Here is a 22,077-nt window from a genome sequence, read left to right as displayed (position 1 = left end):
TAATAATCCACCCTCTTCCCCATTACCGCCACCCCCTTTTTTTGAGACAAATTCTGACTACGTAGCCCAGGCTAGCTTCTGCTCGTGATCTTGCTGTTCACCCTCCCAAGTGCTGATATTAAAGACATGTACTATCACATCTTGTTCTCATTTTCCCTTTTAGGTGTAACTAAGAACCTAGTGAAGGCTAGGGAGATGGCTTTAAAGGTGACCTGAGTTTGGTTCTTAGCACGTATATTTAGCAACTGACAATTATAACTTGCTCCCAGGGATCTGACACCCTCTTCTGGCCTCAGTGGGCACTGCATGCACATGCACAAACACACATGCACACACATTAAATTAAATTAAAAATAGAATCTTAAAACAATGAAATTCTGTCATAAAATCAAGTGAATGTCTTTCTTTTGCTTTTAGGAATATACCTGTGCAGTAACTCTAGTGTAGTGGTTATTATAGATAGCCAGAGGAACTCGGAAAAAGAAAAGTGATGGGGGATAGTCCAAAAACTACTATAAGGTCTGTTACTAAACCACTTTGATGGTGGCACAGGAATTAACAAATCAGCAAAACAGAACAGAAAATCTCAAATAGAATTCATTGCAAAAGGAATTTATTATATTGACTAGCTAGTATCAGATCAGTTAGTATAAGTGGGTAGCCATATAGAAAAGATAAAATTTTATTCTTTTTCAGAAATTACATTATTTAATCCCAAATGTACTTGAAATTTAAATGCTGATGAAAATACTAGATGATTTAACCCTCATAAAATGAAATTTGACATTGTTTGTCAAAAATATGTGTGTAATATATTCTTTTTCTAAGAATTTGCACCAGATATATGCTGTCCAAAATGTAAAGTACTTGTGTTTAAGCTACTACTAATTGTAAGCTCTCTATAATTATGGAAATCCCCAAATTTATATCAGCAAGGGACTAATTTCCTAAAATGCAGTGTTTCCATACAGTAAAATGCATTTAACTTACAAAGGAATGAGGATTACTTTTTCTTTGTGTGTTTTAGGGCATAGTAAACTGAACAAAATGAATTTTAAAGTATATAGTTGGCACCCAGGAGGCTGGGGCAGGAGAAGCAGTAAATTAACTGCTAGCCTGACATTCTTAGTAATACCTTGTCTGGAAAAAAAAAACACACACACACACAAATGAGTAAGTTAAGTAATTTAATAAAAAGAAAAGTCAATTGACTTTAAGTGTGATGATAGCATGTTGATTTGTTGGGAAAAAAGAATTCATGTCTTTTAGGGTTGAACTATAATTAGTGAAACAATAAAATGTTTGCCATAGTAGTTGGGGATATAAATAAAATAAGATTTTTTAAAATGTATTTTTATTAAAATTTTGAGAAGCAATAATCATTAGTCTTGGTGGAGAGATGTTTAATAATTTTTATGGTTTGGAAAGTGTTGACATTTTTGTCTGTTTTCTCATGATTATGGAATTATCTAGATTATGTCTTGATTTATTATAGTCATGACAGTAACCTTGTCTGATGTGGGCAATTTGTGATATTGTACTTAATAGAAGAACACTAAAGTCTTAGTAGCAGGCCATCTCTTGTGGTTGAGAACTGCTATTCTTTTTGTTTGTTTGATTTTGAAGACAGGGTTTTTCTGTCTAGCTTTGAAGCTTGTCCTGGAACTCACTTTGTAGACCAGACTGGTCTCGAACTCACAGAGATCAGCCTGCCTCTGCCTCTCAAGTGCTGGGACTAAAGTTGTGCTTTGCTACCACCACCTGGCTAGAGGATTGCTATTCTTTTTCTCATAATTAAAATGTAAAAGGAAGGAAACATGGCATTTTATTAAGAAACAGAGTATTTTGTTAAAAATAATTTTTTGTCTTTTGAGGTACAATTGGATTTACAAAGAACTAGCTTTTATGTATGAAATGTGTTTGTTTGTTTGTTTGTTTGAGACAAGGTAAATAATATAGACCAGACTGACCTAGAAGACACAGAGAGATTAAAGGCACCATATCCAGCTATTGAAGTTTTTAAATACAAAAAAAACTGTTGTCTAAGCTGGGCACTGGTAGCCCATGCCTTTTAATCCCAGCACTCTCTAGGCAGAGGCAGGCTGATCTCTAGTTTGAGGCCAGTCTGGTCTGTAAAGCAAGTTCCAGGACAGCCTGGGCTACGTGGAGTAACCCTGTCTTGACCCTCCTATCCCCCAAGTTTGTCTTGAGTAGAAGCAGTTATTCTGAAAATGATCTTAAACATTTTTAAGATTTAATTTAATCATACTTAGGTGTTATTATTTTGGTTTTCCTTCCTTCCTTCCTTCCTTCCTTCCTTTCTTTCTTTCTTTCTTTCTTTCTTTCTTTCTTTCTCTCTCTCTCTCTTTTTTTTTTTTCTTTTTTTTTTAGGTATTTTCTACTCCAGGTCATGCAAAACCAATTTACAGCTCCTCAAACTTAAAGGCACCTTCTAAACTTTGCTCAGGGTCGAAATCTCATGATGTTCAAGAAGTTCTTAAGAAGAAACAGGTAATGGTTCACATTCTTCTGCCTGTTAGTTCTTCAGTGTTAACACCTTCATACTCATGTTATGTAGAGCAGCTACCCGACATGCAGTACTTTCTCCTCATTTAATACACTTAAAAATGATGGACAGACTAAAAATGCTTGACAGTTGCCTTTAGTAGCCACATTAAATACAAGGGATAGATTTTGTTTGGTTCTGAGCATTAAATCAAGGGCCTTAAGCACAGTGAGCTATAACTACTAATATTTTTTATATGTTGTATTTCTTTTTCTCTTTTGCAAGGTATGTGTTTTCAAGTCAGGGTCTTGTGCAGTCCAGGTTATCCTGGAACTCGCTTTGTTAACAGGCTGGTCTCGTACTCAGAGATCCTCCTGCCTCTGCCTCCCAAGTGCTAGGATTAAAGGCGTGCACACCACCACCACCACCACCACCACCACCACCACCACCACCACCACCACCACCACCACCACCACCACCAAGAGTTTTTGAATCCTGATTATTCCTAGCTTATAGCTGTATCTTGTATTTTTAAAACTTTAAGCTTTAGAAATAAGGATTTGGCCTATTATATGGAAAGTGAAAACAGTTTGCTTTTCTTTAAAGATACAAAGTATAGATATAAAGTAGTTAGACTGGAATTGTTGGGAAAATATATTCAAAGGCTTCATTTCTGATTTTAGGGTTTCTTTTTTGTTTGTTTGGTTTGGTTTTTAGACAGGTTCTCCCTGTGTAGCCCAGGCTGATCTCCAATTCATGATCTTTCTGGCTTCAATCTTTTGAGTCCTGAGTTTATAGGCATGAAGTAGCCACACCCACCCTCCAGCTGCTTTTGATTTAGGAGGGAAAATCCATTTCAGAGAAGAAATAAATTGGGAATGTATCATTGGCAGATTTTATTTTTTAAATACATACTGTTTTCCTTCTTTATCTTATTCAGGAAGCAATGAAGTTACAGCAAGACATGAGGAAAAAGAGGCAAGAAATGTTGGAAAAGCAAATAGAATGCCAGAAGGTAGAGTAAGAACTCATCCTTTGCATTCTGGAATTTCATGTAGAATTGATGTACAAGGTTTTAATATTAAGATTTTAGGGCTTAAATTTACTTAGTATAGACTTACTGTTTTGTAGATGCTAATCTCTAAGCTAGAAAAAAACAAAAACATGAAGCCAGAAGAAAGAGCAAATATAATGAAGACCTTGAAAGAACTGGGAGAGAAGATCTCACAATTGAAAGATGAATTAAAAACATCTTCTGCAGTCTCCACACCATCCAAAGTGAAGACAAAGACAGAGGTATCCAGTTGCATTTCTCCTCTAGCAGACTTACAGGATTATCTGTGATGTGCTTGGCCCTTTGAAAGTGCAGTGTGACCCACGGGCAGCCCCCAAACTAGCTGGTAAAGTTACTACTGGACTAATGGAGAGAAGCAGGTTGTTAGAGAATAATGCATTTTCACTAATGCAATAAGTTTAAAATCGTGCTTGGATAATGCTGGTGCTCAGGTAGACCTCAAGCCAAGTACATTTTAAACAGGTGTTGTACCAATGGGTATACATATAAACCAGCCCTAATGAGCTGTCGGTTTTGCCTTTTATATTTTTTAAGCCCTAAAATTTTGTTTTCAGGGAAGATGTGGTTTCTTTTTTGTTCTGCAGAAGTGTCTTTGTTTAATATGTGTGGTTTGTTTGAAATGGAGACTCACTATGTAGCCTAGGGTAGCCTTGAATTTGTTATCCTCCTGCTTTACTATCTGATTGTAGTCGTTACAGACACGTGCTACTGTGATGTGAGATAGGATTTGGGTTTTTGTGTTTTTTGATTTGTTTTTTACCCTGAGACAAGATTTCTCTGTGTGGCCTTGGCTGTCATGAAATTCACTCTGTAGATCAGGCTGCCTCTGCTTCCTGAGTGCTAGGATTAAAAGCATGCACTACCACTGCTGTAGGATAAGTTAAAAAAATATATATGATTATTATTTTTGAAATAGGGTCTTATATACCCCAGGCTGGTCTCAAATTCACTATGTGGCATAACAATTTTGAACCTCCTTATGCCTCCTCCAGTATCATCAACTTGTCACCGCACCCAGTGCTGGGAACTGACCTAGGGCATTGTATATGTCAGGCAAGTGCACTCAGCACTTTAAATTGAATATTTAGTTCTCTGTGTTGAAGAAAAAAATTGATACAATATAAGAATGAAAAAAATTTCCTATTCTCAGCTATGTTATGATTTCTTACTAATTAAACATAACCATTGATTTTGACAAGAGTAAAGATGTAACGTGCTAATTAAGGGAGTAATCATGGCCATTTCTTGGGAACCCTGGAATGGATCTGGCAGAGTCTAGCAATCTGGCCAGTATTTAAAGCTTGCTTTAGATTTGGCTTGAAAAAACAAAAACAAAAAGAGAAGTTCTTGATCCAGTTAACTCTAATTTTATTAACCTGTTAATTTCTTAACCCTAGCAAAGCACTTGCTTTGCTTTGTACAGAAGTTTCATTGTATCATAGCTCTGTATTGGGATCTTTTAGATTACTTTCAGCCCTTGAAGAAATGCAAATGAACTTATTATGTATGTCTATACATTTATATAAAAACATATACAGTATATTTGAAATTATACTTTTATTAATGTAAAAATAAATTATTGGGCTGCTGAGATGGCTCAATGGGTTTTCTGCAAAGCCTGAGGACCTAACTTCCATTCACAGAAGTGAATGGTGGATAGAGAATACTGAGTCCCACAGGTTGTACTTTCACCTCCACATGTGTACTGTGTCACATGTACACTCTAAACAAATACGTGGGTTTGTTTTGTTTTGAAAGGCTAAATCCTTCATCAGGATTTCTTTTGAAAGCTGGATGTAGAAAAACACTGTATTTCTAGTACTGGGAGCAGAAGCAAGGAGATGTTCATAACAAGCCTCAGTTATGTAGTGACTTCCAGGCCAGCTTGGACTACATGAACTCTGTCTTTAAAAAAAAAAATCTTTTGTTTGTTTATTTTTACATTTGAATCCCAGTTCTCACTCCACCCATTCTGCCTCTCTTCCCCCTACTTCCCATCTGCTCCTCAGAGAGGGTAAGGCCTCCCCTAGGAAGTCTACCAAATCTGTCCCATCATCTCGTGGAGGCAGGACTAACACCACTCCTCACACCCTCACACAGGCTAACCAAGGTATCTCTCCATATAGAATGGGCTCCACTAAAGTCAGTTTGTGCATTTAGAGTTAGATCCTGGACCCACTGCCAGTGGCCTCATATATTGTCCCAGCTGCACCATTGTCAACTCTATTAATTTCCACCATTCACTTTTGTGAATGGAGTCTAGTTCAGTCTTATGCAGGTTCTGCCTTTGTCAGACCAGAGTCAGTGGTCTCTTCACTAGCTAGGGTTAGCTGATTCTGTGGGTTTCCCCATCATGGTCTTGACTCCTTTGTTTATATTATTGTTCCTTCCTCACTTTAATTGTACTCCAGGAGCTTGGCCCAATGGTTAGTTGTTGATTTCTGCATTTGCTTCCATCTGTTTCTGGAAGAGGGTTCTAGCTTCTGGGGTTGTGGATTGTAGGCTGGGTATCATTTGGTTTGTGTCTGGTATCCACTTATAAGTAAGTACATACTTTATATATCTATCTGGGTCTGGGTTATCTCACTCAGGATAGTTTTTTTCTAGGTCTGTCCATTTGCCTGCAAATTTCAGGATGTCATTGTTTCTTACCGCTGAGTAGTACTCCATTGTGTAAATGTACCACATTTTCTTTATCTATTCTGTTGAGGGGCATCTAAGTTGTTTCCAGGTTCTGGCTATTATCAATAATGTTGCTGTGAACATAGCTGAGCTAATGTCCTTGTGGTGTGAATGTGCCTCTTTTGGGTATATGCCCAAAGTGGTATTTGCAGGGTCTTGAGCTAGGTTGACCCCTAATTTTCTGAGAAATTGTCGTACTGATTTCCACAAAGGCTGTAAAGTTTGCACTCCCACCAGCAATGGAGGAGTTTTCTTCTTACCACACATCCTCTCCAGCATAAGTTGTCATCAGTATTTTTGATCTTAGCCATTCTGATCAGGGTGAGATGGAATCTCAGAGTTGTTCTGATTTGCATTTCCCTGATGACTAAGGATTTGAAATTGTTGAGAATTCTGTTTAGAGCTGTTTTTAATTGATTATTTGGTAGTTTGATGTCTAATTTCTTGAGTTCTTTGTATATTTTGGAGATTAGTCAGCCCCCTGTCAGATATGGGGTTTGTGAAGATCTTTCCCCATTCTGTAGGCAGCCATTTTTTCTTGTTGACCCTGTCCTTTGCTTTATAGAAGCTTCTCAGTTTCAGGAGGTCCCATTTATTAATGTTGCTTTCAGTGTCTCTACTACTGGTGGTCTGTTTAGGAAGTGGTTTCTTGTGCCTATGTGTTCAAGGGTATTTCTCTTCTATGAGGTTCAGTGTGGATGGATTTATATTGAGGTCTTTGATCCATTTGGACTTGAGTTTTATGCATGGTGATAGATATGGATCTATTTGCATTTTTCCACACGTCGACAGCACCATCTGTTGAATATATTTTCTTTTTTCCATTTTATAGTTTTAGCTTGTTTGTCACAAAATCAGGTGTTCATAGGTATGTAGGTTGATATCAGGATCTTCAGTTCAATTCCATTGGTCCACTTGTCTGTTTTTATGCCAATACCAAGTTGTTTTCATTACTATAGCTCTATAATAGAGCTTGAAATCAGGGGTTATGATGCCCTCAGGTGGTCCTTTATTGTTCAGGGTTGTATTGGCTATCATGGGCTTTTTGTTTTTCCATATGAAGTTGAGTATTGTTCTTTTGAGGTCTGTGAAGAATTGTACTGAGATTTTGATGGGGATTGTATTGAATCTGTAGATTGCTTTTGGCAAGATTGCCATTTTTACTATGTTGAGCCTACCTATCCAAGAGCTTGGGAGATCTTTCCATTTTCTGATATCTTCTTTAATTTTTTTCTTTATAGATTTAAAGATCTTCTTATACAGGTCTTTCACTTGTTGGTTAGAGTTACCCCAAGATATTTTATGGTTTTTGTGGCTATTGTAGAGGGTGATGTTTCTCTGATTTCTTTCTTAGCCTGTTTATCATCCATTTATAGGAGGACTACTTTTTTTGAGTTAATCTTGTATTCTGCTACATTACTGAAGATATTTATCAGTTATAGGAGTTCCCTGGTAGAATTTTTGGGGCCACTTTTGTAAACTATCATACCATCAGCAAATAGCAGGAGTTTGACTTCTTCTTTTCCAATTTGTATCCCCTTGATCTCCTTTTGTTGTCTGTTGCTCTAGCTAGAACTTCAAATACTGTCTGTATTGGATAGATATTGAGAGGTGAATAGCTTTGTCTTTTTCTTGATTTCAATGGGATCACTTTTGAGTTTCTCTCCATTTAGTTTGATGTTGGCTGTTGGCTTACTGTATATTGCCTTTATTATGTTTAGGTATGTTCTTTGTATCCCTATTCTCTCAACACCTTTATTATAAAGGGGTGTTGAATTTTGTCAAAGGCTTTTTCAGCGTCTAATGAGATTATCTTGTGTTTTCTTTTAGTTTGTTTATATGGTGGATTACATTGGCGGATTTTCATATGATAAACCATCCCTGCATCTCTGGGATGAATCCTACTTGGTCATGGTAGATGATTTTTCTGATAAGATTCCTTTTTGAAAGCCAGGCATGGTGACACATACTTCTGTAAGGAGAACAGGCTTTGAAAAATATGAATCCAGGGGCTGGAAAGATAGCTCATTGGTTAAGAACACTTGATGCTCTTGAGGAGGACCCAGGTTTGGTTCTCAGCACCCACATGATAGCTCATAACCACCTGTACTTCGAGTTACAAGGGATCCGTGCCCTCTTCTGACTCCCTGAACACCAGGCACATAGGTCTAGGCAAACAAAACACACAAATAAAATAAAACTAAATTTTAAAAACTCTCTAAAATAAAATTCAGATCTATTACTGATATTTTCTCCAGTTCCAGAAAGAACATATGAGGGCTCTTTCCCTCTCTCCCTCCCTCTTCCCTCCATCCCTCCGTCTTTATCTCTTTCTATTAAAGGTCTTTGGATATTACTTAAGTTGGCCTCCAACTTGTAGGATTTTTTTTGGGGTGGGGTGGGTTGAGACAGGGTTTCTCTGTGTAACGTCCCTGGCTTGGGCTTTCCTGGAACTCACTCTGTAGAGCAGGCTGGCCAAGGTATTAGTGATCCTTTCAACTCAGCCTTCTAATTATTTTAAATGAGACGGTCTGTAGGCATACAGTTACCATACCCCCAGCCATATGTGCCTTTTGCAAATTACAGGGGGCTAGAGAAACAGCTCAGTGTTTAAGAACAAATACAATTCTTCCAGAGGACCCAAATTTGGTTCCCAGCAGCCATATCAAGTGACTCCCAGCTGTGTCTTCCAGGGAAGCTGACACTCTTTTGGCTTCCTTGAGCACTATGTAAAGTGAAGACTGATAATTTGTCTTATATAAAAAAGAGTGGCAATACTTAGAGAATCCAGTCTGCCAATCTGAAAGTAATTCTGCACTGTTCTTTGTACTATTTATATTTTATTTAATTAATTAATGTAATTGTTTTAAGACAGGGTTTCTCTCTGTAGCCTAGGATGGCTCTGATTTGAGACATGCCTGTCTTAACCTCTGATTCCTAGGATTGTAGGTGTGAACAGAGTTGATAAATACTTGCTCTATTTGGTTTTTATGTTTCATTATGATGCTTGGTTAGCCCTTACACTTAACTTTCCATTGGAGTCATTATGCTGACTCGTTTGCAGTATTATATCTGGTTAACTTCCCTCAGAGCACCCATGTCTTTTCTATCTTGTTTTTTTCAGAGGAGAAGCAGGCTATTGTGTAGCTGTAATGCTCTGAATAAAATCTTAGACCTGAAGTCTCCTTTTTCACTGTTAACTTTTTTCAGGCCCAGAAGGAGCTACTAGACACTGAACTGGACCTCCACAAGAGGCTGTCTTCAGGAGAAGACACAACAGAATTACGAAAAAAGCTCAGTCAGTTACAAGTTGAGGTGAGATTTAACCTATATAATGTCTCAAAAAATAGATTTTTCTCTTTATTTACTTATGAAGGATTAATCTAACATTCCCTTCTATTTCTTCTTATTTAGGCTGCAAGATTAGGTATTTTACCTGTGGGGCGAGGAAAGACCATGTCCTCTCAAGGTCGAGGAAGAGGCCGAGGTCGAGGAAGAGGGAGGGGTTCACTAAATCACATGGTGGTGGACCACCGCCCCAAAGCACTCACAGTTGGAGGATTCATTGAGGAGGAAAAGGATGAATTGCTTCAGCATTTCTCAGTAAGTTTTCTTTTAACTCATGGTAACTCTAAAAACAATGTACTCAGCACTTTGTTACAATCTATAAATATCAAATGATTTCTAGGACCCACAAGATAGCTAAATGTTGGTTGCTAAATTTTCGACCCTACCAAATTTTTATCAATGTATTTTTGAAGTCAGTAAGTAGGTTTTGCTCTTAAATTCTCTAATAATCTTCAGAAACACATTTGTAGCGGGACAGTGTTCCAAAGCCAGATTTGATTTTAGGATTATTTCAGTTTACCAGGTATTTCTAGGCAGCAAATTAATATGGAATAGAGACAAGACTTAAATTATAAGGGTGGTGAGCATGTTTATTCTATATACAGTGTTAACACAGATCAAATAGAGTTTGGCTATGGACAAATAAACATGTACAGTATATTCTTTTTCCAACCATTTACTAATTCATTTGGTAGACATTTCTGAATTAGAGTTTCATAAATGGGTTTATGTAATGCTAAATGACTGTAAGTATGAAAAACATGTGAATTTGTATACATAAACTCTTTTTTAAAATGTTAGACAGGGTCTCAAGTACCCCAGGTTGTCCTCAAAACTCCTTGTAAGCAAGGATAACCTTGAATTTCTGATCCTTGTGCTTCCATCTCGCAAATGCTCAGATTACAGGCATGTATGCACCTCTGTGCCTGGTTTTAGGTGGTGCTGGGGATTTAACTAAGGGATTTGTGCTTCCTAGGCAAGCACTGTACAGGTTGAGCCTCATCCCTAGTCGTCAGTGGAAGTCTTTCTTCAGATTCAAAATCAAATTTAAACTGCCCACCATGATCACACAGATGACAAGTACCACACACAGGCAAGATAACCAGGTTCCCCAGTCCCAGGCAGCTTTTTACAAATTACATTATTTATTTATTTTGGGGTGGGGTGATATACCACGAAATGTATGTGGGGATCAGAGAACAACTTTTGGGAGTTTCTCTCTTCTATCTTATGGGTCCCAGGATCAAACTGGGATCATTAGGCTTGGTAGCAAGCACCTTTACCTGCTGAGCCATTTCACTGACCCCTTTCCCCCACCCCTGGACATTTTAATTGAGAAAAGTATTTCTAACTATACTGAGTTAAAGATGGTGAGGCAGATCATGATGAGGAAGGCCTCACTCACATGAAATGTATGTAGGTCATGCCTGGGAGATACTTCAGTTGGTGGAAAACTCACATGAAATGTATGTAGGTCATGCCTGGGAGATACTTCAGTTGGTGGAAAACAAAGAACTGAGTCTAGATCCGTACCAGACTTGTAAATCTAGGCCAGCATCATACACTTATAATCCAAGTGCTGGGGCAACAGAGACAAGCCCTGAGGCTTGTAGCTGGTCAGGCTAACCTATTGTTGAACTCAGGGTTCAGTTAGAGTTCCTGTCTCAAAAAAAAATAGGAAAATGTATCAGGAAAGACACCAATGTCAGTCTCAGTTCTCCACAAGCAAATTCACCTCTGAACATGTACAGATCAACAAAAACTAAACATATAATATATAATATACAGTCCAGGTTATCTATAACAACATAGGGACATAGATCTTAATAGTGTGTATCAAAAATTGGCAGACTTTGGGCCTAGAGAGATGGCACAGCAATCAAGAGCATTTCCTGCTTCTCCCTGGGATGGTGGTTGAATCTGGTTCTCTCTCCATAGCTCTGGTTATCCTAGAACTTACTCTGTAGACCAGGCTGGCCTTGAACACGGAGATCCACCTTCACAAGTGCTGGAATTAAAGGTGTGTGACACCACTGCTGACTTAAAGGCGTGGTCTTGAAGAGGACCCAAGTTCAGTTTCTAGCACCCATGTAGCTCATAAGTGCCTGTAAATCTAGTGCCAAAGAATCTTTTGCCCCCCCTTAGGTACCTGTAGACACAAGGCATATACTCAACAGACCCACACACACATACATATGAATAAAATAATTTTTAAAAAGTTGGTAGACTTATATTGCAAAGAGTCAAGTTGTAAAACATGATAGGTTTCTGTGGTCTACAGATGGTATCCATCATGTTTTCTACTCTCCTTTCCCCTGCCTGTACTTTCATTTCCTCTGGTTCTCTTCTGCCTTCTCCTCCCTTTGTTCATTTTATTTACATGCTTTCTTACCTTGTAGCCATTGCAATTTGTTGAGATCATTTCATGCGGTCCAGGTTAACCTCTCAAGCTTACTGTGTGGCCAATACTTACCTAGATGTCCTGTTCATCCTTCCTCCTAGTGCTAGACTTATGGGTGTATACCACCAAAGTGGCTTTGTTTGGTTTTTGAAACTGGGTTTCACTCTATAATGCTTGCTGACCTAGAACTCACAATGTAGCTTAGGCTTGTTTCAAACTCATGAAATCCCTGCCTCAACTTCCTTCCTAAATGATGAAACCTATAGTCTCCCCCTTTTCCTTTAATAACCATCTTAGTAAAGTGCAAACTGTTTTTAGTCCATAACCCATCATAAGCAGGGTGCTTAGTAAGTCACAATAGTGTATCCTAATGTCCTTGCACTTAAGACCTGAGGCAAAAGGGTCACTTTAGTTCAAGATGTGAGACTAGAAAACAGAGAAATACCCCCAACCCCTTTTGAGACAGGTTTTTTTTCCCTGTGTAACAGCCCTAGCTATCCTGGCACTCGCTCTGTAGGCCAGGCTGGCTTCAAACTCAAGGGATCTACCTGCCTCTGCCTCCTGAGTGATGGGATTGAAGGAGTGTGTCACCACCACCATCTGGCAAGAATGCCATCTCTTAAAAAAAAAAAAGAAACAAACAAAATCAAAGGTGGTGGCACATGGCTTTAATCCCAGCACTCAGGAGACAGAGGCAGGTGGATTTCTGTGAGTTCAAGGCCAGCCTGGCCTACAAAGCATTCCAGAACAGCTAGGACTGTTGCACAGAGAAACCCTCTCTTTGAAAAAAACAAAAACAAAAAACCAACCACACAAAAATGAAAAAAACAAAATTAGGCTCTGTGTTACATGTGGTTTGAGAACTGTAGTTTACAGAGCTCTGGCATACGTTATTTTATTACTTTACATATTAAATAATAAGTTTCAAAAGTTCTTAAGTATGAAATATAATACATGAGTAGAACTTAATACATTTTAAGGATCTAAATCAATGAATTCAGGAAAAACTTTTCTTTTCTTTTTTTTTTCTTTTGGTTTTTTGAGACAGGGTTTCTCTGTGTAGCTTTGGAGCTTATCCTGGCTCTGGAGATCAGGCTAGCCTTGAACTCACAGAGATCTGCCTGCCTCTGCCTCCCGAGTGCTGGGATTAAAGGAGTGCGCCACCAACGCCTGGCGCAAGAAAAACTTTTTAAGAATATATTGTTTATGTCACAGGGATCTGAGGACAGTAGAGATCTAGTTTTTGATGGTGTTTTTTCTTTTTTTTGTAAAGATTTTATTTATGTGTATACTTGTATACATGAATATATGCAGGTACCCAACAAGGCTAGAAAAGGGCGTCACTTCCCTGGAGCTGTAGTTACAAATGTTTGTGAGAATGGTAGGAACTGAAAGTGGGTCCTCAGGAGGAGCAGCAAGTGCTTTTAACCTCCAAGCATCTCTCTGGCCCTTAGGTGGTTTTGCTGTCGTTATTTGTTTGTTTGTTTTAAGATGGAGTCCTATGTAAGTCAAGCTGGCTTCAGACTTGTTACATCACCAAGACCTGCCTTGAATTATTGATCCTTTTGCCTCTATTGCCTCAAGTGCTGGGATTCCAGCATGTGCCACCATGCTAAAGAGGTTTATGAAGAATTCTCATTAAGGATTTTAAAGTTTAATCCTAAACCTGATAATTTAAGTCGTAGAGTCTTGTTTAAAGGACACAAACTGGACAGGCACTTTGGCACTCTCTTTCATCCCTTCCTTAAGAGATTTGGCTGAGCACCATGTGAAAAATTGTTTTTCTAAATGTTGAGACTGCTTAGACTGCACAGAGGAATTTTTCAAGTAGCAGACACTAAGTAGTCTATTTGTTGTTTTGAGGCAGGCTCTCACTATGTCACCCTGACTGGCCTGTTATACAATCTGTAGACTAGGCTGGCCTCAAACTCAGAGACCTATCTTCCAAGAGCTGGGATCACAGGTGTGTACCATCATTCCTGGCTCTAGCCTAAAACTTTTAATTGTGTTAGTGTGGTTTATTTGTTATACTCAGTGATGTAGGGTTTAGTAACTTGGATTTCTTTCTCTTTCTTGATTACAAGTAACATACTTTTCTCAGGTTCCATATGGCTGCAAGTAACATATTTTGAAAATGTAAGCTATCTTTTTTGGAGTATGAGGTGTATATGTTATGTGTGCCTTCTTGTGCTTGCACATGTGTGTACATGTTTGACATTGACAATAACTTTTTTTTTCCTCTGTCACTTTCCATTCTACTTTTTGAGACACTGTCTCATTAAAATGTGGGCTTATTGTTGCAGCTAGACTGGCTGGCCAGGGCCTACCCGTCTCCCCTTATTTTCCTCCCTAGCACTGCAGTTACAGATACTCTCTGCTGCTCCTAGTTTTTATGTAGCTGCTAGGGATCTGATCTCAGGTCAACATGGTTGGTGATATAGCAAGTTCTTTAGCCACCGAGCCTTTTCCTCCACCTTGTGTAAGTGATGTATGTGAGGAGCTCAGAGGAAAGCTTTGAGGATTTGGTTCTCTGTTCCTCATGTAGGACTGAACTGAGACCATCATACTTGGCAGCAAATGCTTTTATCTGCTGAGCCATCTCACCCACCCTCTTTTCTTTCCACTTAAGAATGTTTTGGTGGTGGTGGTGGGGCAGAACAGGGGGCTGGAGAGATGGCTCAGAGGTTAAAAGCACTGACTGCTCTTCCAGAGGTCCTGAGTTCAATTCCCAGCAACCACATGGTGGCTCAACAGCCATCCATAATGAGATCTATTGCCCTCTTCTGGGGTGTGGATATACATTGAGGCAGAGTGTTGTATACATAATAAAATCTTTTTTAAAATAGACTCTTTAGGGAGATTTTAGCACTAATTGAACACACAAGCTCCTACTATATCTCTCTTCTATTTTTCTGCTATGTTAACTGGTAGCCATTTTTTCCTCATGCTACCAGAATGTCTGCAGCAACCACAAACTCCACAGCTTCCAACAAGAATATCCAAAGGCAAAAAAGGAGGTTATGTTTCTTATGCCAGCTTTTAAAATACAATAGTTTTCCCAACAAACTTTCTTAACTCTCCCATGCTGACTCACACCCAGTGATGTGTTTTCATGTCTTAGCCAGAAGTATCACACACACATATCTGAATCAATCCTTTCTGAGGGAAAGAGTTACTGTGATTAACTTAAACTACTTTTAAGTTAAGTTTAAGTCTTGAGTTGCCCTCTGAGCAAAATTGCCCTCAAGATTCTGTTAAAATGGAGAAAAGCTAAAGTTGTTGACTATAGAGCAGTATTTTTCATGGTCTTCACTGAAGAAAACTTAGAAATCTTAAATATAGACGGAAGTAAACAGTACCAGCCTGAAATACCTTAGAATCTTATATGTGGATTATGGGGGTTGGGGCTGCTTATGCCATGACACCCATGTACTAGGAGGTCAGTGACAATATGTGGTAGCTGGTTTTCAGGGCTCAAAGAGGATATTAAGCTTGTGGGATTCATGCTTTAACTTGCTGAGCCATCTCATCGGATCACTTTTTGTTATTAATATAACTTTGTTTTCATAAAACATATGTGTACATCAATGTAATTTTGTGGTACAATGCTTGCACATAGTGGTGCATAGCATGCACAAGACCCTAGGTTCATTCCTTTCTCTATATAAAGAAATAAGTAAATAAATGTCTTAATTGATATTTACTGAGAAGTATTTAGAAAGTAGTACTGAGGAAAATTCTTAGGGGTTAGGGATATAACTCTGTGATGGACCCTTGCATAGTGTATACAAGATCCTGGGTTCAATCCACAGTGATACAAAAAAAAAAAAAAAGAAAGAAAGAAAGAAAGAAAGAAAGAAAGAAAGAAAGAAAGAAAGAAAGAAAGAAACAGAAGTTTTACCATGGGTTGAGACAGTATGTCTTGTTCTTTTCTTTTAGATCGGATCTCATTCTGTAGTCCCAACCCTTTCTGGAACTCATAGGGTAGCCAGGCTGAATTTGAAGTAATTCTATGTCTCAGCCTCCATGGTGCTAGGATTATAGGTGTGAGAAACCAAGCTCAACTCCAATTAACATTTGTTGAATGTATAGCTAGGGAATTCTGAGCATTTGAGAAAAGAGTGAGCTGATCTGTAATCCCAGTGCTCGGGAAGCTGAGGCAGCTTGAGGTTGAGAGATCCAGCTCTGGAAAAGAAGGTTATGGGGAGGAGCCGGGAAGAGCTTTATCGGAACTGAACAATACAGTACAGTGACTGGCATGAGATGATTCACCTCAGATATGTAAATATCAAAGTCAGGAGGTCGGACATTGAATGAGTGAAGTATTTGTTATCCTTATCCATACTGTTAATGCACCAAATAGCACTGCCTTAACTGAAGGCAGGTAATTTCCCCCAGACTATTCCCCTTTTTAAATAGCACAGTGTTTGAAGAAATCCTTAGTAAATATGAATGCATGCTTATGTGTTCTTTTAAAACACACTTTAGGCTGCAAACCAAACGTCAAAATTCAAAGACCGTCGGCTACAGATATCATGGCACAAGCCCAAGGTACCGTCTATATCTACTGAGACTGAGGAAGAAGAAGTCAAAGAAGAGGTAAATTCAACCATTAAAATAAGATTTGAATTACAGCACTTCCTTTTTATTTTCTTTATATCAAATACTATGCATTTAAAAATAGGCACTCACTTTCCTTTCATTCAGTTAGTTAAAAACCAGTCTAGAAGTAAGTCAGCCTCTTAAAATTTGAGAAGTAATTTTGCATTTTTGTATTCTAATTAGTTTATTAGCAAGAACATGGAGGCCACAATGTAAATTATTTCTGACTCTATAATCCTGCTTTTAAAAGAATCAGTTTTTTCTAGTTAATGAAGTATATTTTGACTAAATGGACAAGTTTACAAAACAAAAACAGGGATATCCCCAGGTTGGGAAGAAAGTAAGTCTTCCACGTTGGTAATGTTTGTAGATATTTCTACTTTGTATAAGGTGTGGAATGTCATGTCATAAAAAAAGTTAGCATATCCATTCCTCACAAGCCCATTATAGATATCCCAGGAAAGATTGGTAAACTTGCTGATTTTCCTCGCTTTTATTAATGAAATAAAGTGAGTTGTAATTATTTTTTATAATTGATAGCATATATATACACAGCACATGCACATTTTACTAACTCTTTCTAAACATTCACTCAATACTTTGTTTTGTTCTTTTGCTTCTTGAGACAGGCTTTTACCCTGTAGCCCAGGTTACCTTCAAACTCAAACTGCTGCCTCAGTCTCCTGAGTGCTAAGATTATAGGTGTCTACTGAGACAGCTGACTTCCACATAGCACTTTATTTTCTTAGTGATATTGGGATAGAAATCTTAATGTTTTCAACATAAATGGGATAAATAGTAATATCCATTTTTAAGGTGTGTTCTGGGATATGGAGAGGAGAAATGGGTTGGAAGGTACAAAATCACAGCCAGATAAGAAACATAAGCTCTAGTATTCTGTTAGAGAATTAGCCACATTATATTGACAGCTTGAGGTATTGTGTTGGATAAGTCAAGATCACTATTAAGAATGTTGAATGTTAGCATAACAAAGAAACAAACATCTTTGTTATATCTGAGTTGATCAATACACATAGTTTAAATGTGACAAGATACCAACCACACTGTTCTCCATATTAAAAGATTGGGATTGGTTGGTTGGTTGATAGTGCTGTTTGTTTTGCCCTGAAAATAAACTCCTTGTCTATTTTTGGAAATCTTACCTGGGCTTTTATGTTAGTCTGCCCATCTGGTGGCTGTTGACTTTGCATTTGTGCATAGCTAAGAGGATGTCCCCTCTTTTCTTTAGGAAACAGAAACTTCAGATTTGTTTTTGCATGATGATGATGATGAAGATGAAGATGAATATGAGTCTCGTTCGTGGCGAAGATGAAATTTGATGCGAGCTATGTAATTTTTAGAAATACGTTTAGAAGAACAACTTTTTAAAATTATTTAAAGAAGTCAATGAGCCAAAAATTTTTTTTATTTTTCTCTTCAACACAGTAGGTTTAAGGACAGCAAGTTGCTATTCAAACACATCTCATAATTGTCTGTGATATCAAATCACCAAAGGCCGTGACTTTATGCAGTTGTGAAGATCCACAGGAGTGACTGGATTCTCTAGAACCTTACCTTCCGCACCATTTGTTTCTGCTCTTGGTGCTGGATTACAATGTAAAGACAGGGTGTTCAGAAATTTTATTTTGAATTATAAATCTGCTGATAAAAATTTCATTAAATGTCAAAATCGCCTGGAATCTCTTAACTCTTAGCTATTATGGATGGGTCGTCAGACAGTAGGAGATATTAATAATTTAAATACCCTTTTCTTTCAAGGATGGTCTTGGAGAAAAGTAAATTTAGTTATTATTTTTTTTTTTTACTATGGAAGAACCCACTTTATAGTCACTCTTTTTCAGAGTTTATGTGCAGCAGTACCTCAGCAAAACTCCCATCTCTGTTCACAGATGCCACAGAGCACTGTAGCTGGCTCTGTGGTACCCATCCTCCCTTCACACTCGCTCTGGGGCTTCTCTGTTCATCCTTCCTTGTTCTGATATGTGGTGAACATTGCTTCAGTTGGTCCTCTCTTTTTTAAATAATTCTCATTTTGCCTTTTGCCCCTTCACTCATTCCCATTATCTTCCTCATCCCTTTTGATTAATAGGCCTAACTTTTAAAATAAGTGATTCAGTTGGGCAATCAAGAATCAGTCATCAGTAAAAGGTTTAAACCAACACCTTTATAAATAAGTCATGTTTTGATAAAAATAAAGGCAGAATTTTAGGGGAAAGAGTTCTTGGCTTCCCTCCCTTTTAAAGCTTCAGCGTAGTTATAGTTACACAAAAGGGTTCAAGATATCGGAAGTTCTTTTCCTAAATTGTAACCATGATGGTGAGGTGCTGAGGGTGGGGGTTAGGAGTCTGCATATGCTAGTAATAAATGAGGTTCTAACTTGACATTGATCAGATGACCTTATATTTTCATAATTTTATAGATTTTGCTGTCCATGAACATATGCATACGTTAGTAGGCAGTTTACTGTGTGCATTTTTACTGTACACTGTACAGAGAATCTGTTAGGTAAAATATACGTGTAAATTTATGTCCTTGTGTTCTGAATGTTAGATGGAAAAGCAGAGGAGCAACACTACGCTGTACTGACCACTGGGGAAATGAAATGATTACTGTACATAGGATGTCACTTTTTCAAGGAAGATACACATCTGTGTTTTTATAATATGTGTGGTGTGAAATTTAAAACTTCCTGTTGGCTGCAGAAGGTTCTTGGTGATCACTAACCTTGTCAGGGGTTTTGTTCCCTGAGGTAAACATTGTTTCTTAAAATAGAAATAGTTCACTCAGAAACATAAAACCATCAGGATTCTAGATTAACATAGTGACAAGGAGTTAGATCCCACCTTCTGATCATCTTTTTCCTCTTCATATTGTCTTGGAATGACGAGTCAAACTCCGGGATCCTTTTTAAGTTCATGAAGTTTTCCCTTTGTAGTGGGACTTCCTCTCCAGGTTATTATGTTAATGATGACACCGAGGCTGAAGTGAGCCCACAAAGAAGGAACACGTTAGAACAGGGAACCCACCATAAGCATCTTGCTCCTTACTTCTCCATCATCTCGAATGAATTTTTCTTGATGTCTGTGGCTCAGTCAGTATATATTTGGAAAGATTCATTGTGGTGAATATTTTGAGTCCTGACCATTTAAACGTGATAGAGGGAACAAAGGATTTATATATTTTTTGTACAAAGTTTTTTCTTAAACTGTATAATTTTGTAAATAATTTGTTTGGTTTTTTTTCTTTTGTGTACTAAAACTACCAGCGTATAGATTTCAATACGAATTGTTGTATTTTTGTATTTGGAAACTGAAAATTACAGTAAATTAGTGAAGCCGTAAGAAAGTCTCCGTAGACTGACATTCGACAGAATGAGATTCCTTTTCATATGATTTTTTTTTTTGACCTTAGAATTGACATCTTTAAACACTCACTATAGAGAGAGTTGAGGATTTGTTTGGCTTTGTAGTTATTGGGGGCAAAGGATGAAAGTGAAAGGTGCTAATGTGAAGAATAGGTCATTTTTCATTAAGGTTTTGGTTCTTTAGTGCAAAACTTGGGTTTTCAGTATTCCTAAAAATAACAAAATTGTTTTCCAGTGTGTTTCACTCAAAAATGAATTATAAAAAGGGATGAATTACACTTAAGGTTAGCATTAAATAGTGAAATATATGTACATGTGTATATCTCTCCCCTTTACCCCCATCCACCAATTCCCAACTCTTAGAATTCCACACCATGACTTGTTTTTGTCATCTTTGTTTATAGAGATAACATTTAGCATTTGAGGCAAATTCTGCTGTTCCTAGTGTGTAGGCGCTCCATGTAGCAGAGCAGCAGTGTGACTAGGTCAGTCAGATTTACTAGATTCCTGCCCAAACCTAAAAAGGTAACCCCAAGGAATGGGAAATTTTCCTCAGTTTCTTCTTTTGGGAAAATGTCACCAGCTGAAATATTGGAAAGTCCTTTTACAGTGAAAAAGATCCATGGTGATGGATGATTATTTCAAAAAGAAAAAAATCATGTGAAAAGGAATAGTGTTTCTTTCCTCTTGATGTATAGTATGCCTGTATGATAGTTTCTACAAGATTGTGAACTTGTGTAATAGTACATAGGAGATACTGTTGGATTTCTAACTGTTTATACATTTAAATTCATATATGTAATGTTTGTTTTATCGATTACAATCTGAATTTCTAAGAAGCATGTTGACTTTTGCAATAAAGATGCAATATGGAATGGTTCACAATTGGGGGGGAGAAAAAAGATGAAAATATTACAAATTTAAAAAGAATCTGGAAAATTTATGAACCATTCCAAAAATTATAACAATCACTAAAAGAGCTGTAATTCTGGCTTGTTCTGGAAAGAAAGAAATGTGAGTGTGAGATTGCTTGTGAGCCTGAGTGAGCAGTGGATATTCATGAATGCTTTGTGTGCATGAGAGACTGTTGCTCAACATGAAGTTGGATTCAGATCCACTGGTTTAAATGTTGAAAAGAATTGTTCCTTCAGTAGGGTATTCAGAACAGCAGAGAAGCAGGCAGCATATGCCTGTACTCTCTGCAGCTGGGAGGCTGAAACAGGAACTTACAAATTGAGTCCCACCAAAGACTCAAAGTGAGATCCTAGCTCAGAAAAAGAGGGGGGAGGGAAGACTGGGAGAGAAATATGCAAGTTAAGCTAGTAAGTAACCTTAAAAGGGGGGAGGAGCATTGAGTGTTCTTCCAGAGGTTCTGAGTTCAATTCCCAGCAACCACATGGTGGCTCACAAACATCTGTAATGAGATCTAGTAGGCAGAACACACTATACATAATACATAAATAAATCTTTAAAAAAAAGAGAAAGGAAAGAAAGAAAAAGATTGTGTATGGGTGTTCTGCCTGTACGGATGTTTGTGTACCACATTTTTATTGCCTACAGAGGTCAGAAGAGGGTGTTGGAGTTCCTGGAACTGGAGGTTGACTGTTAACTGCCATGTGGGTTCTGAAGGTCTCCTGGAAGAGCAGCCAGTGCTCTTAACTACAGAGCAATCTCTCCAGCCCCCTAATTAACCTTTGAGAACCATGTTTTTGGGTCGTGAATTAGTTTGTATATCATCTAAGCACAAGCAATTTAACAAAGACATTTCTTTTAGTGCTGTAGTGTGCCCACCAACAGTAGGAAGGATAATCAGAATAGAAGGAAAGGGCCCTTCAGAAAAGATGAATTACAGACCCTAAGGGCTAAACATGAGGGTTTGCAGGGACAAACAGGAAAAAGCAGCACCAGGGTTCCATGATGAGAAAGGGGACAGAATGCGTGTTACCCAGACGCCTGCTAACTTTTAAGTTGGTACTATAAAATAACTCTCCAAGTGGCTATGCCTTCTCTAAGAATTGTCTTTTTTTAATTTCCTCAAGAAAATACTGAAAAAATGGTCGATTCTATTGTCATCATTT

The 22,077-nt window shown here is 37.9% G+C and overlaps 1 protein-coding gene across 2 annotated transcripts in view; it reads left to right on the top strand.

The window, feature by feature from the left end:
• Rbm27 (RNA binding motif protein 27) overlaps window positions 1–20,978 on the top strand; it is a 67,793-nt gene extending 46,815 nt beyond the window's left edge. For both annotated transcript variants that reach the window (XM_027397993.1, XM_027397992.2), the window contains 7 exons: window positions 2,392–2,511; window positions 3,447–3,521; window positions 3,638–3,802; window positions 9,474–9,578; window positions 9,678–9,866; window positions 16,501–16,611; window positions 17,864–20,978. In XM_027397993.1, coding sequence (XP_027253794.1) covers window positions 2,392–2,511; window positions 3,447–3,521; window positions 3,638–3,802; window positions 9,474–9,578; window positions 9,678–9,866; window positions 16,501–16,611; window positions 17,864–17,947 — 849 coding nt within the window. In that variant the 3' untranslated portion in view covers window positions 17,948–20,978. The remainder of the gene's footprint in view (window positions 1–2,391; window positions 2,512–3,446; window positions 3,522–3,637; window positions 3,803–9,473; window positions 9,579–9,677; window positions 9,867–16,500; window positions 16,612–17,863) is intronic.
• The last annotated feature ends 1,099 nt before the right edge of the window (window positions 20,979–22,077 follow it).

The sequence above is a fragment of the Cricetulus griseus genome, chromosome 2, assembly GCF_003668045.3.
Source record: "Cricetulus griseus strain 17A/GY chromosome 2, alternate assembly CriGri-PICRH-1.0, whole genome shotgun sequence".
Lineage (NCBI taxonomy): Eukaryota > Metazoa > Chordata > Mammalia > Rodentia > Cricetidae > Cricetulus > Cricetulus griseus.
The sequence above is the reverse complement of the archived record's forward strand: the minus strand, read 5'-3'. Positions and strand labels throughout refer to the sequence as shown.